Raw genomic sequence first — 16469 nt, 5'->3', positions numbered from 1 at the left:
ATATGATCATTAGCACATGGTTTGGAAGGCTCGCAGGTATTCAATTTAATATAGCCTAGAATTAAATACATGAGGGACATGGAATCACCTCAACGTTAGAATAGACCACTTTTTGCAGCTTCAAAATTATGAACAAATACAGTGCAGTATTCCAAATTTTGTTATGTTGCAACCTGAATTTAAAATGGATGAAATTTAGATTTTCCATCACTGGCCTACACATAGTACACCATAATGTCAAAGTGGTTCTAGGGTTTTAGATGTATTTTTATTAATACAAAACAAAAAGCTGAAATGTCTTGTCAATTAGTATTCCACCCCTTTGTTATGGCAAGCCTAAATAAGTACAGCAGTAAAAATATGCTTAACAAGTTACATAATAAGTTGCATGGACTTTTTTTGAATGACTACCTCATCTCTGTACCCCACAAATACAATGATCTACAGTGCATTCGGAAAATATTCAGAGCTCAGGTCCATCCTGTTTCTATTGATCATCCTTGAGATGTTTCGACAACTTGATTGGAGTCCACCTGTGGTAAATTCAATTAATTGGACTTGACTTGGAAAGGCACCCGCCTGTCTACATAAGGTCCCACAGTTGACAGTGCATATCAGAGCAAAAACCGAGCAATGAGGTCGAAGGAATTATCTGAGAATTCAGGGGAGAAGAGCATTGGTCAGGCAGATGACCAAGAACCCGACAGTCACTCTGACAGAGCTCTAGAGTTCCTCTGTGGAGATGGGAGAACCTTCCAGAAGGACCACCATCTCTGTAACACTCCAACAATCAGGCCTTTATGGTGGAGTGGCCAGACGGAAGCCACTCCTCAGTAAAAGGCACATGACAGCGCGCTTGGAGTTTGCCAAAAGGCACCTAAACGACTCTCAGACCATGATAAACAAGATTCTCTGGTCTGATGAAACCAAGATTGAACTCTCTGGCCTTAATGCCAAGCGTCACGTCTGGAAAAAACCAGGCACCTCTCATCACCTGGCCAATACCATCTCTACGGTGAAACATGGTGGTGGCAACATCATGCTGTGGTGGTGGTTTTCAGCGACAGGGACTGGAAGAGTAGTCAGCATCAAGGGAAAGATAAACGAAGGAAAGTACAAAGAGAATCTCAATGAAAACCTGCTCAAGAGCGCTCAGGAAGTAGAAAATGGCGCCGACAGAGAGGGCTGCCTCGCTTCTAGTCCCTAGGAAACTTTGCAGTATTTCGTTTTTTTACGTATTATTTCTTACATTGTTATCCCAGAATATCTTCAGGGTTATTACACACAGCCGGGAAGAACTATTAGATATGAGAGCGGTGTCAACTTCCAGCACTACGACCAGGAATACGACTATCCCGAAGAGGGAAGACATCAGGGATTGTAACATACTCTGTTTCACGGAAACATGGTTCTCTCGGGATATGCTTTCGGAATCGATACAGCCTCCTGGATTCTTTGTACGCCGCGCCGTCAGGAATAAACTTCTCTCCGGGAAGAAGAAGGGCAGGGGTGTGTGTTTCATGATTAACGACTCATGGTGTAAATGTAACAACATACAGGAACTCAAGTCCTTTCGTTCACCTGACCTAGAATTCCTCACAATCAAATGCCGAACGTATTATCTCTCAAGAGAATTCTCCTCGGTTATTGTCACAGCCGTGTATTTCACCCCTCAAGCCGATACCACGACGGCCCTCAAGGAACTTCACTGGACTTTATGCAAACTGGAAACCATATATCCTAAGGCTGCATTTATAGTCGCTGGGAATTTTAACAAAGCAAATTTGAGAACAAGGTTATCTAAATTCTACCAGAATATTGACTGCAGTACTCGCGCTGGCAAAATTCTGGATCACTGCTACTCTAACTTCTGCGATGCATACAAGTGCATACCCTCCCCCCACCCTGCCTTGGGGCAAATCTGACCACGAATCCATTTTGCTCCTACCTTCCTATAGGCAGAAACTCAAACAGGATGTACCCGTGCTAAGAACTATTCAATGCTGGTCTGACCAATCGGATTCCACTCTTCAACATTGTTTTGATCACACAGACTGGTACAGGTTCTGGGTAGCCTCAGAGAATAATATTGACGTATACGCTGATTCGGTGAGTGAGTTTATAAGGAAGTGCATAGGAGATATTGTACCCACTATGACTATTAAAACCTACCTTAACCAGAAACCATGGATAGATGGAAGCATTCGCGCAAAACTTAAAGCACGTACCACCGCATTTAACCATGGAAAGGTCACTAGGAATATGGCCAAAAAAAAACAGTGTACTTATTCTCTCTGCAAGGCAATCAAACAAGCAAAATGTCAGTAGAGACAAAGTGGAGACTCAATTCAACAGCTCAGACACGAGACATATGTGGCACGGTCTACAGACAATCACGGACTAAAAAAAGAAAATCAGCCACGTCACGGACACTGACGTTCTGTTTCCAGACAAAATAAACACCTTTGCCCGCTTTGAGGATAATACAGTGCCACCGACACGGCCGCTACCAAGGACTGTGGGCTCTCCTTCTCCGTGGCCGATATGAGTAAGATATTTAAACGTGTTAACCCTCGCAAGGCTGCAGGCCCAGAAGGCATCCCTAGCCGTGTCCTCAGAGCATGCGCAGACCATCTGGCTGGTGTGTTTACGGACATATTCAATATCTTCCTATCCCAGTCTGCGGTCCCCACTTGCTTCAAGATTGCCTTCTTTGGTACAGGAACAATGGTGGCTAAGGTGACTGAACTAAACGACTATCGCCCCGTAGCACTCACTTCTGTCATCATGAAGTGCTTTGAGAGGCTATTTAAGGATCTTATCACCTCCACATTACCTGTCACCCTACAGTCGTGGCCAAAAGTTTTGAGAATGACACAAATATTAATTTTCAGTCTGCTGCCTCAGTTTGTATGATGGCAATTTACATATACTCCAGAATGTTATGAAGAGTGATCAGATGAATTGCAAAGTCCCTCTTTGCCATGCAAATGCACTGAATCCCCCCAAAATATTTCCACTGAATATCAGCCCTGCCACAATAGGTCCAGCTGACATCATGTCAGTGATTCTCTCGTTAACACAGGTGTGAGTGTTGACGAGGACAAGGCTGGAGATCACTCTGTCATGCTGATTGAGTTCGAATAACAGACATGAAGCTTCAAAAGGAGGGTGGTTCTTGGAATCATTGTTCTTCCTCTGTCAATCATGGTTATCTGCAAGGAAACACATGCCGTCATCATTGATTTGCACAAAAAGGGCTTCAAAGGCAAGGATATTGCTGCCAGCAAGATTGCACCTAAATCAACCATTTATCGGATCATCAAGAACTTCAAAGAGAGCAGTTCAATTATTGTGAAGAAGGCTTCAGGGCGCGCAAGCGCCAGGACTGTCTCCTAAAGTTGATTCAGCTGCGGGATTGGGGCACCACAAGTACAGAGCTTGCTCAGGAATGGCAGCAGGCAGGTGTGAGTGCATCTGCACGCATAGTGAGGCAAAGACTTTTGGAAGATGGCCTGGTGTCAAGAAGGGCAGCAAAGAAGCCACTTCTCTTCAGGAAAAACATCAGGGACAGACTGATATTCTGCAAAAGGTACAAGGATTGGAATGCTGAGGGCTGAGGTAAAGTCTTTGTCTCTGATGAATCCCCTTTCCGATTGTTTGGGGCATCCGGGAAAAAGCTTGTCCGGAGAAGACAAGGTGAGCGTTACCATCAGTCCTGTGTCATGCCAACAGTAAAGCATAATGAGACCATTCATGTGTGGGGTTGCTTCTCAGCCAAGGGAGTGGGCTCATTCACAATTTTGCCTAAGAACACAGCCATGAATAAAGAATGGTACCAACACATCCTCAGAGAGCAACTTCTCCCAACCATCCAGGAACAGTTTGGTGATGAACAATGCCTTTTCCAGCATGATAGAGCACCTTTTGGAGGATAACTAAGTGGCTCGTGGAACAAAACATTGATATTTTGGGTCCATGGCCAGGAAACTCCCCAGACCTTAATCCCATTGAGAACTTGTGGTCAATTCTCAAGAGGCGGGTGGACAAACAAAAACACACAAATTCTGACAAACTCCAAGCATTGATTATGCAAGAATGGGCTGCCATCAGTCAGGATATGGCCCAGAAGTTAATTGACATTATGCCAAGGCGGATTGCAGAGGTCTTGAAAAAGAAGGGTCAACACTGCAAATATTGACTCTTTGCCTCAACTTCATGTAATTGTCAATAAAGGCCTTTGACACTTATGAAATGCTTGGAATTATACTTCAGTATTCCATACTAACATCTGATAAAAATATCTAAGACACTGAAGCAGAAACTGTGGAAATTAATGTGTCGCTCTCAAAACTTTTGGCCACGACTGTAGACCCACTTCAAATTGCTTAGAGCCCCAATAGGTCCACAGAAAAGGAACACCTACCCGAGAATGCTATTCATTGACTATAGTTCAGCATTCAACACGATAGTGCCCTCAAAGCTCATCACTAAGCTAAGGACCCTAGGACTAAACACCTCCCTCTGCAACTTGATCCTGGACTTCCTGATGGGCTGCCCCCAGGTGGTAAGAGTAGGTAACAACACATCTGCCACGCTGATCCTCAACACGGGGGCCCCTCAGGGTTGCGTGCTCAGTCCCCTCCTGTACTCCCTCTTCACCCATGACTGCATGGCCAGGCACGACTCCAACACCATCATTAAGATTGCCGATGACAAAGCAGTGGTAGGCCTGATCACCGACAACGATAAGACAGCCTATAGGAAGGAGGTCAGAGACCTGGCCGTGTGGTGCCAGGACACTAACCTCTCCCTCAACGTGATCAAGAGAAAGGAGATGATTGTGGACTACAGGAAAAGGAGGACCGAGCCCAGCCCATTCTCATCAACAGGGTTGTAGTGGAGCAGGTTGAGAGCTTCAAGTTCCTTGGTGTCCACATCACCAACAAACTATCATGGTCCAAACACACCGGTACCGGAGCGCCAAGTCTAGGTCCTAAAGGCTTCTTATCAGCTTCCACCCCTAAGCCATCTGAACAGCTAATCAAATGGCTACCCCCTTCCCTTTACGTTTCTGTTACTCTCTGGTTATTATCTATGCATAGTCACTTTAGCTCTACCTACATCTACATATTACCTCAATTACCTCGACTAACCTGTGCCCCCCACATATTGACTCTGTACCGGTACCCCCTGTATATAGCCTCGCTAATGTTATTTTACTCCTGCTCTTGTAAAGCCCTTAACCAACAATGCAGTTCTAAGAAAAATAAGTGTTAAGTAAGAAACAGATAAGTAAAACATTTAAATAAAAAAACAAATGGTTAAAGAGCAGCAGTAAAATAACAGTAAGCATTTCACTGTATGGTCTACACCTGTTGTTTTCGGCGCATGTGACAAATAAAATTTGATACTAATCTGTACAAAATATAATCGGTTTGAATTTATTATGTACACATCTGGGGAAATGGACATTCAGGAGAATTGGGCGGCAGGTAGCCTAGTGGTTAGAGTGTTGGGCCTGTAATCAAAGTTTGGTGGATAAAATCCCCAAGCTGACAAGGTAAAAATCTGTCGTTCTGCCCCTGAACAAGGCAGTTAACCCACTGTGCCTAGGTCATTATTGTAAATAAGAATTTGTTCCTAACTGATTTGCCTAGTTAAATAAAGGTTAAATATAGAATGTTCCAAAAAGTATTGTGTAGATCAAATATGACTGTCATACAGATTGGAATATTATAGGAGATTGTGTTTGCTATTTATTCTATTTCTATCTTCAACATACAATTCCAGATAATGCCCTGCCATTAGTTGAAGGCAGCAAATCCAATAGTTTCCCGAAAAGTAATCACTTTCTGAGATTTGTATTCAAATAGTTAAAAAACGTTGTCATATTTGGGGATCTGTATTCAAATAGTTAACTATTTGTCCCCCACAAATAAATAGTTACTTTCCACGAAGCACAGATTAAACCGTAGTTGTCTCAGGTCTGACACACAAACACATTTACCTCCAGGCTGTCTGTAGCGGAAGTGTCGTGGGGTGGAGGGGGAGCGGCAGGGAGAGACTTCTCCTGATTCGCTGTTCTGAGGCGACTCTGGGATGAACTTGTCCATTGAGACAGACTCCAAGACAGCTAAGCAGAAAATGACACACTATTGTCAATCACACAATGGCAACAACAACGGCTTCATATAGAACAGTGAGTCATCATGCTTTGCTGGTCTTGCGGTAATGCTGCAGCACACGCGTCTACAGTGACGGCATAGGTTTGAATCTGGCATAAGGCCCTTTGTCACAATCTCTATCGTTCCTCACTGTCATCCTCTATCTCTATCAGTTAAATATAATCAGAAAGTACCTTCAAAAACAGAAAAGTGAATCCTTCACTCACACACAGTCTCTCTCACACAGATAAATACTTGGGGTACACGGGGAAAGTGTAGAGGGGCCCTCAACAGCATTTTGACACCGAATCACGAGTCTTCCCTGTAACTGTCTTCGTAGAGTCAGAGGACTACAGAGCCACTTTAGATGAATATCCTGCACTGTGTGTGTGTGTGGCATGCGTGTGTGTGTGTGTGTGTGCAGTGTCCGCCCAGCCAATAAGCGATATGCTTAGGAGTGTCAAAATGATTGACACGTCTAAAGATTTGTATAAATAAAGTAGTCAAAAGTTTTGTATTTGATCCCATATTCCTGGCACGCATTGACTACATCAAGCTTGTGACTCTAAAAAGTTGTTGGGTGCATTTGCAGTAAATTTTGGTTGTGTTTCAGATTATTTCCTTATTTTAGATTTTTTTGCCCAACAGAAATGTATGGTAAATAATGGATTGTGCCATTTTGGAGTCAATTTTATAATAAATAAGAACATGAGAAAAGGGAAATCTGCATGCTGCTCTTGCTAGTATCACTGTTCTTTATTAAGCTTTACGTATCGAGGGGACTAGGAGCTACAGCAGGACGCGGTAATTAACCTCTCCAAAAAAAGAACTCGCTGACGCTCAAGTCTCAGTCTTATCTAAGGGCCTCTGTACAGACAAACCATTTGATATGAAGAAAGATTGAACTTAGATGTGTTTTCCCAAAATACTGCTTCTAGCCTAGAGACCCAACAAATAACTCTTACTCATTTTATTCCCAAAAGCAAATTATGTCCTATGGTTAACAACTCCTCAGTTAATACCTATTGTTGTGCCTTTATATATGAGAAACACTAACCATATTCAGAAAACCTCACCAGGACAGAAGAGCAGGCACTCAATGAACAAATGAAAGACTAATCTTTGTTTATCAAACCTGCAGACAAGGTGGGTGCTGTGGTCCTTTTAGACTATGAAAAATACAAAAAATCTATTGAACTTGATGCAGCTTATTAAGAAAAGATCATTACTCTTCATGAAGAAATTTTTAATTTGACAAAGCGGCTTGAGGATTCCATTAGACCATCGGCATCTTTAAATGCTTCCTGTCAAAACATCCAAGAGGATCATAATGGGACCTTCCTGGACTATGATACATTTCCACCACTGCACCCCTCTACTAGGTTGAACCAGAAAATGGCTGCTCATTGTTCGACTCCAGGTGAGCTTAAATGGATGCGTGTCGGAACCAGAAAGAAGGAGAAGAATCGTTGTCGGCGCACCTGCCTTCTTCCCCCGCGTCCGGACTTAAGACTTTCAAATCGCTTTGAGCCCCTGTACCAGCTGTCTTCTGCCGGGGACTTGGGTGTTCCCTCCATGGCTGTGGATGTCCCTCCAGCTACCTCTCCCTGTCCTAGTCAATCAATCGCCTGGGCACAGCTTGGACCACCCAGCCTCCCTCCGCTGGGCCGTGGTCTCTGGATCAGAGCTCTGTCCGTTTGGCTGTTGCAGCCTGCACGCAGCCTGCGTCTCAGCGGCCCTCTACTCAGGTGAGTTCTGTGGCTCTGGCCTCGCAATCAGCTTCGAGACACAGCAGGGGCAGGATCATTCTGGCTATTGTGATAGGGAGTTCAATGGTGAGGTATATATTTGTACCGGGGGCAAATCCTTTGTGTCTTCCCATGGCAAAAGTTCAGGATATCACCACGTTGCTTCCTGAGGCTGTGTGTCAGTCAACGGGGGCTGATACTGCCATGGATCACTTGGGGTCAAATGACATTATAAAGGGCAGCTCAGAACAGCTGAAGATGGATTTTAAATAACTGATTGGGTATCTACTTGACACCAACAAACGCCACATAATATCTGGCCCTCTGCCTTTCATAAATCATGACATTGAGCGGTTCAGCAGACTTTTAGCCCTCCATAACTGTCTACAAGACTATTGCAGCTCTGTGGTTTTAACATTTATTGAAATGTTGATACCTTCTGGAAACAAAGCTTGTATTATAAGGAGGATGGGATCCACCCAAACCCAAAAATGTGGGTTCTTGGATCCTTTCACAACATTATAAGGCTGCGTTGAGACAATGATTTATCAACGACCCAAGCCCAGCTCATTTAATGCCTACCATTGTGTCGCTGAGTTGTCATAATGCTTCAGCAAATTTACATTATCCAAGGGCGTTGGAAGACACAATGTAAGTAACCTTATTTATGTCCATCTCACTATCCTGCCTCTGCTGATCCTACAGCTATTGTATGCAGTAATCAGATGCCTATTAACCAGATATGTACTGTTAGGACTGAGGTGGTGTGCACAAACAGGAAGTCCACTGTGTGCAGTTCACCCTGCACTAACATAAATAACCCAAGCATGTCTACCTCTGCTAAGCTTCCCAGTAAATCAAGAACAACATTCAAGGATCTCAGAAAAGTGTTAAAAATAGCCCATGTTAACATATGGTCCCGTGTGGCTCAGTTGGTAGAGCATGGCGCTTGCAACGCCAGGGTTGTGGGTTCGATTCCCACGGGGGGCCAGTACAAAAAAGTATGAATGTATGTACTTGTAAGTCGCTCTAGATAAGAGCGTCTGCTAAATGACTTAAATGTAAATGTAATGTAAATGTAAATATGTAACTAAAAAATAAGGTTCATGAAATCAATAATTTGCTAGTAACAGATGACATTCATATTCTGACAATCTCTGTCACTCACTTAGATAATTCCTTCGATGATACAGTGGTAGAAATACATGGCTATAAGATCTACAGTAAAGACAGAAATGCCAAAGGTGGAGGTGTGGCTGTTTATATTCAGAACCACATTCCTGTAAAGCTTACAGAGGATCTCCTGTTAAATACTGTTGAAGTAATATGGCTACAGGTTCATCTGCATCACTTAAAGCCAATTCTTGTCAGTTTCTGTTTTATTTTGAGTGTGTTTCCTTAGGTTACCACTGGAGGGCACCCTTACCTTGTTTCTAGGTTACCCTGATTGTTTCTTATTGGTTTCACCTGTGTTTGATTGCCCTCTCTGTTCGCCTGGTTGACTGGTTATTTAGGTTCCTCTGTTGGCCTGGATCCTTGCTTAGGTCTTTTGTTTTGTTTAGCGGTTGCCTTGTTTCTGTCAAGACTAAGTAAAGTTCTTACCTCTGCTTGCTGTGTTTCTCTGTGACTGGGTTTGAGTTCGAATAAGCATTATCATAACAATTCTGGTGGTCTATCTCAGCTTCCCACAACAACCAGTAACCAGTTCACAACGGGTAATCGTACAGATAATTCTCACTCTCTATAACACGCGTTTCCCTCTCGGTCCTTCCCCTCTTTGTGCAGCCTCCTCTTCCATCCCCAAACACTCAATGGCTTAATGATCCACCGGCTTGCCTCGTTGGGGCAGAAACGCCATATAAGGCTCGGGGGTGGAGCCAAAATATCTTCCTCCCCTCACCTCTCCCTGCCATCTGCCACAATACATTTTGTAGTGATTCCTATGTTATCAATGTTAAGAATATTTGTTGGTCTGTGGTGTGTCTGTGGTGTTCAACTTGACCTCATCTTTACCCTCCTCTCCTCCCTTTCTGCATCCTTTGACTCTCTATGTCCCCTATCCTCCAGGCCGGCTCGGTCCTCCCCTCCTGCTCCGTGGCTCGACGACTCATTGCGAGCTCACAGAACAGGGCTCCGGGCAGCCGAGCGGAAATGGAGGAAAACTCGCCTCCCTGCGGACCTGGCATCCTTTCACTCCCTCCTCTCTACATTCTCCTCTTCTGTCTCTGCTGCTAAAGCCAATTTCTACCACTCTAAATTCCAAGCATCTGCCTCTAACCCTAGGAAGCTCTTTGCCACCTTCTCCTCCCTCCTGAATCCTCCTCCCCCTCCTCCCCCCTCCTCCCTCTCTGCTGATGACTTCGTCAACCATTTTGAAAAGAAGGTCGACGACATCCGATCCTTGTTTGCTAAGTCAAACGACACCGCTGGTTCTGCTCACACTGCCCTACCCTGTGCTTTGACCTCTTTCTCCCCTCTCTCTCCAGATGAAATCTCGCGTCTTGTGACGGCCGGCCGCCCAACAACCTGCCCGCTTGACCCTATCCCCTCCTCTCTTCTCCAGACCATTTCCGGAGACCTTCTCCCTTACCTCATCTCGCTCATCAACTCATCCTTGACCGCTGGCTACGTCCCTTCCGTCTTCAAGAGAGCGAGAGTTGCACCCCTTCTGAAAAAACCTACACTCGATCCCTCCGATGTCAACAACTACAGACCAGTATCCCTTCTTTCTTTTCTCTCCAAAACTCTTGAACGTGCCGTCCTTGGCCAGCTCTCCTGCTATCTCTCTCAGAATGACCTTCTTGATCCAAATCAGTCAGGTTTCAAGACTAGTCATTCAACTGAGACTGCTCTTCTCTGTGTCACGGAGGCGCTCCGCACTGCTAAAGCTAACTCTCTCTCCTCTGCTCTCATCCTTCTAGACCTATCGGCTGCCTTTGATACTGTGAACCATCAGATCCTCCTCTCCACCCTCTCCGAGCTGGGCATCTCCGGCGCGGCCCACGCTTGGATTGCGTCCTACCTGACAGGTCGCTCCTACCAGGTGGCGTGGCGAGAACCTGTCTCCGCACCACGTGCTCTCACCACTGGTGTCCCCCAGGGCTCTGTTCTAGGCCCTCTCCTATTCTCGCTATACACCAAGTCACTTGGCTCTGTCATATCCTCACATGGTCTCTCCTATCATTGCTATGCAGACGACACACAATTAATCTTCTCCTTTCCCCCCTCTGATAACCAGGTGGTGAATCGCATCTATGCATGTCTGGCAGACATATCAGTGTGGATGACGGATCACCACCTCAAGCTGAACCTCGGCAAGACGGAGCTGCTCTTCCTCCCGGGGAAGGACTGCCCGTTCCATGATCTCGCCATCACGGTTGACAACTCCATTGTGTCCTCCTCCCAGAGTGCTAAGAACCTTGGCGTGATCCTGGACAACACCCTGTCGTTCTCAACTAACATCAAGGCGGTGACCCGTTCCTGTAGGTTCATGCTCTACAACATTCGCAGAGTACGACCCTGCCTCACGCAGGAAGCGGCGCAGGTCCTAATCCAGGCACTTGTCATCTCCCGTCTGGATTACTGCAACTCGCTGTTGGCTGGGCTCCCTGCCTGTGCCATTAAACCCCTACAACTCATCCAGAACGCCGCAGCCCGTCTGGTGTTCAACTTTCCCAAGTTCTCTCACGTCACCCCGCTCCTCCGCTCTCTCCACTGGCTTCCAGTTGAAGCTCGCATCTGCTACAAGACCATGGTGCTTGCCTACGGAGCTGTGAGGGGAACGGCACCTCCGTACCTTCAGGCTCTGATCAGGCCCTACACCCAAACAAGGGCACTGCGTTCATCCATCTCTGGCCTGCTCGCCTCCCTACCTCTGAGGAAGTACAGTTCCCGCTCAGCCCAGTCAAAACTGTTCGCTGCTCTGGCACCCCAATGGTGGAACAAACTCCCTCACGACGCCAGGTCAGCGGAGTCAATCACCACCTTCCGGAGACACCTGAAACCCCACCTCTTTAAGGAATACCTAGGATAGGATAAAGTAATCCTTCTAACCCCCCCCCCCCCTTAAAAGAGTTAGATGCACTATTGTAAAGTGGTTGTTCCACTGGATATCATAAGGTAAATGCACCAATTTGTAAGTCGCTCTGGATAAGAGCGTCTGCTAAATGACTTAAATGTAATGTAATGTAAATGTAATTGAATCAGGTAGCTCGTTCATCACAGAAACTACTGATATTGCCAACTACTTTAATGATTTAATGAAACCAGAATGCTGTGGTAGCCATGCTGGATAAGTGTGCCTTGAATTCTAAATAAATCACAGAGGGTGTCACCAGCAAGCACCATCACACCACCTCCTCCATGTTTCATGGTGGGAACCACACATGCGGAGATCATCTGTTCACCTACTTTGCGTATCACAAAGACACAGCGGTTGGAACCAAAAATCTCACATTTGGACTCATCAGACCAAGGAGAGATTTCCACCATTCTAATATCCATTGCCCATGTTTCTTGGCCCAAGCAAGTGTCTTCTTCTTATTGGCGTTCGTTGGTAGTGGTTTCTTTGCATCAATTGGACCATGAAGGCCTGATTCACACAGTCTCCTCTGAACAGTTGATGTTGAGATGTGTCTGTTAATTGAACTCTGTGACGCGTTTATTTGGGCTGAAATTTCTGAGGCTGGTAACTCTAATGAACTTATCCCCTGTAGAAGAGGGAACCCTGGGTCTTCCTTTCCTGTGGCGGTACTCATGAGAGCCAGTTTCATTATAGACCTTGATGGTTTTAGTGCGACTGCACTTGAAGAAACTTTCTGACTGACCTTCATTGACTGACCTTCATGTCTTAAAGTAAAGATGGACTGTCACTTCTCTTTGCTTATTTGAGCTGTTCTTGCCATAATATGGACTATCTTCTGTATACCACCCCTACCTCGTCACAATACAACTGATTGGCTCAAAAGCATTACAAAGGAAATCAATTCCACAAATTCACTTTTAACAACTCTCCTTCCAGACTCACATCAAACATCTCTAAACCAAAGTTAAATCTAAAGTTAAATCTGACTACCTCATGAAGCCGGTTGAGAGAATGTCAAGAGTGTGCAAAGCTGTCATTTTTTAAATTTCACCTTTATTTAACAGGTAGGCAAGTTGAGAACAAGTTCTCATTTACAATTGCGACCTGGCCAAGATAAAGCAAAGCAGTTCGACACATACAACAACACAGAGTGACACATGGAGTAAAACAAACATACAGTCAATAATACAGTAGAAAAAATAAGTATATACAATGTGAGCAAATGAGGTGAGATAAGGGAGGTAAAGGCAAAAAAAATGCCATGGTGGCGAAGTAAATACAAGTAAAACACCGGAATGGTAGATTTGCAGTGGAAGAATGTGCAAAGTAAAGATATAAATAATGGGGTGCAAAGGAGCAAAATAAATAAATAAATACAGTAGGGGGAGAGGTAGTTGTTTGGGCTAAATTATAGGTGGGCTATGTACAGGTGCAGTAATCTGTGAGCTGCTCTGACAGCTGGTGCTTAAAACCTGTTAAGGCTGGGGGCGCTGTTGTCACTATTTATGGTAATCGTGTAATTTTTGAAACGGCTTCCTACAAAATTCTTGATCGTACAATATGCATATTATTATTATTATTGGATAGAAAACAGTCTATAGTTTCTATAGGAGTTGAAATTTTGTCTCTAAGTGGAACAGAACCCATTCTACAGCAATTTCCCTGACATGGAGTCAGATTTCAGAAATGTTGGCCCCTGATCTGGAGTCAGTTAAAAGGTCACAGTTATTGCTATGAGTATACGGACACTGCTTACGTCTTCCACCTGGATGCCTTTACGTGATGACGATTTGAATGGGGTCGATTGCGCGTTCACAGGCACTATAAATTAAAAAACTCTGTAGCTAGTCACTCTTTTCTTGCTGCGTCATGCGCCTGGAGGACATCGACCCGCACTTGTTCCAAGCATTAGTGGAGGGAGTAATATTACTCTGGTCATGTTTCTACTCGTTATAGGAGTTAAAAACATCATAAGGTAGTTAATTTAAAGCGTTTTATAGCAATTTATATCCGTTTAGTGCGATTTTGGGACATTTATTTCTGAAACGCTGTGAATCGCTGGGCACGCTTCCAGTTCATCCCGAACGCAGTTGGCATTTCCACATGGCAAGAGGACAGCTTTCCACCAAAAGATGATTAGACCCAAGAAAGGATCCTTTGCCCAAGATACTGATGGAAGAACAGCTCAAAGTACGAAAATTTTTATTATGATAAATCGTGTTTCTGTCGAAAAATGTTAGTGGCTTAGGACGCCATGTTTTTTGACGTAGCTTCGCTTGGCGCAAACTGTATTGAAAAGTAAGGATAATTTAAAAAATGTAATTCCGCGATTGTATTAAGAATTAAATTGTCTATCAATCGCTGTCCACCCTATATTTTTTAGTCACGTTTATGAGTATTTATGTATAAGAGTAGATCACTGTCTAATATGGCGCACGGACATTTTCTCACCAGCTGGGCTACATTTCACATTGTCTAACCATGATTTTGGTGGCTAAATATGCACATTTTCGAACAAACTGTATATGTATGTTGTAATGTGATGTTACAGGGGTGTCATCTGAAGAATTCTGAGAAGGTTAGTGAAAAAAATAATATATTTTGGCGTTGTTGACGTTTTTGCTCTCTTTGGCTAGAATCAATGCTGGGCTGTTATGTGCTATGTGCTATGCTAATATAACGATTTATTGTGTTTTCGCTGTAAGACACTTAGAAAATCTGAAATATTGTCTGTATTCACAGGATCTGTGTCTTTCGATTAGTGTATGCTGTGTATTTTTACGAAATGTTTGATGATTAGTAGTTAGGTAAACACGTTGCTCATTGTAATTATTCTAGTCCATTTGTGACGGTGGTTGCAATTGTAAACTATGCCAGCTACCTGAAATATGCACATTTTTCTAACAAAACCTATCCCATACCATAAATATGTTATCAGACTGTCATCTGATGAGTTTTTTTCTTGGTTAGGGGCTATAAATATCTTAGTTTAGCCGAATTGGTGATAGCTACTGGTGTTGGTGGACAAATAAAAGATGGTGGATTATGCTAATGTGTTTTTAGCTAATAGATTTACATCTTTACATATTGTGTCTTCCCTGTAAAACATTTAAAAAATCGGACATGTTGGCTGGATTCACAAGATCTGTGTCTTTCATTAGCTGTATTTGACTTTAATGTGTGAAAGTTAAATATTTAAAAAAAATATTTTTTGGGAATTTCGCGGCTCTGCCTTTTCAGTGGAATGTGGGGGGGGCTCCTCCTAGACAGGTTAACTTCTCTAGGATAGGGTGCAGAGTTTTCACTTAGGGAAAAATAGCGTGCGCAATTTCAACTTCGTGCTACTCATCCCCAGAATATAAGATATGCATATAATTGGTAGATTTGGATAGAAAACACTCTGAAGTTTCTAAAACTGTTTGAATCATATCTGTAAGTATAACAGAACTTATATAGCAGTCAAAACCCTGAGGACTAACTTTTTTATTGTTACGTTCCTCTATGTTCAATGGATTGTTTTGGGCAAACCAGAATTCTAATCAGTAAATGCGCAGTTTCTAGTGCTTCCACTGGATGTCGCCATTGTATGGAAAATGGTTAAGGTTTTTTCTTAGTGAGGTGAAAAAGATATTGACCCGGAAGTGGAGTGACGTCGTTTGTTTATGTTTGAGATTTGGGCAAGACATGAAATGTTCCGTGAGTTTGTTGATATCCTGTATTGAAAACAGATTGACCTGTCTTCAATTTGATCGATTATTAACGTTTACAAATACCTTAAGCTGTATTACAAAAGTACTTTGAAATGTTTTGGCAAAGTTTAGAGGTAATTTTTTTTAGATATTGTGTCGTGATTTTGTTCAAATTGAACGCTGTTTTTCCTGGTACAACGGCGCCAAATAAATGGACAATTTGGATATATATGGATGGAATTAATCGAACAAAAGGACCATTTGTGATGTTTATGGGACATATTGGAGTGCCAACAAAAGAATCTCGTCAAAGGTAATGCATGTTTTATATTTTATATTAGCGTTTTGAGTAGCGCTAGCATGTAGCATGTAGCGCTAGCAATAGGCTACACTCTCTTGTTTACATTGGGCTATCATCAGATAATAGCATCTTATGCTTTCGCCGAAAAGCCTTTTTGAAATCTGACATGTTGGCTGGATTCACAACGAGTGTAGCTTTAATTTGATATCTTATATGTGTGATTTAATCAAGTTTAATTTTATATAATTTTTTTGAATTTGGCGCTCTACATTTTGACATGGCTGTTGGGACGCAAGCGTCCCATCTATCCCAGAGAGGTTAAAGCTAGTGAGGGAGATAAGTGTTTCCAGTTTCAGAGATTTTTGTAGTTCATTCCAGTCATAGACAGCAGAGAACTGGAAGGAGAGGATGAATGATGGTTTTGGGGGTGACCAGAGAGATATACCTGCTGGAGCGCGTGCTACAGGTGGGTGCTGCTAT

At 43.5% G+C, this 16469-nt stretch overlaps 1 protein-coding gene across 2 annotated transcripts in view; it reads right to left on the bottom strand.

Moving 5' to 3' along the window:
- rasgrf2b (Ras protein-specific guanine nucleotide-releasing factor 2b) overlaps positions 1–16469 on the bottom strand; it is a 234569-nt gene that overhangs the window by 65388 nt on the left and 152712 nt on the right. For both annotated transcript variants that reach the window (XM_055920447.1, XM_055920448.1), the window contains one exon: positions 6011–6136. In XM_055920447.1, the coding sequence (XP_055776422.1) occupies positions 6011–6136 (126 nt within the window). The remainder of the gene's footprint in view (positions 1–6010; positions 6137–16469) is intronic.

Source organism: Salvelinus fontinalis, chromosome 4 (genome assembly GCF_029448725.1).
Source record: "Salvelinus fontinalis isolate EN_2023a chromosome 4, ASM2944872v1, whole genome shotgun sequence".
Taxonomy (NCBI): domain Eukaryota; kingdom Metazoa; phylum Chordata; class Actinopteri; order Salmoniformes; family Salmonidae; genus Salvelinus; species Salvelinus fontinalis.
The sequence above is the reverse complement of the archived record's forward strand: the minus strand, read 5'-3'. Positions and strand labels throughout refer to the sequence as shown.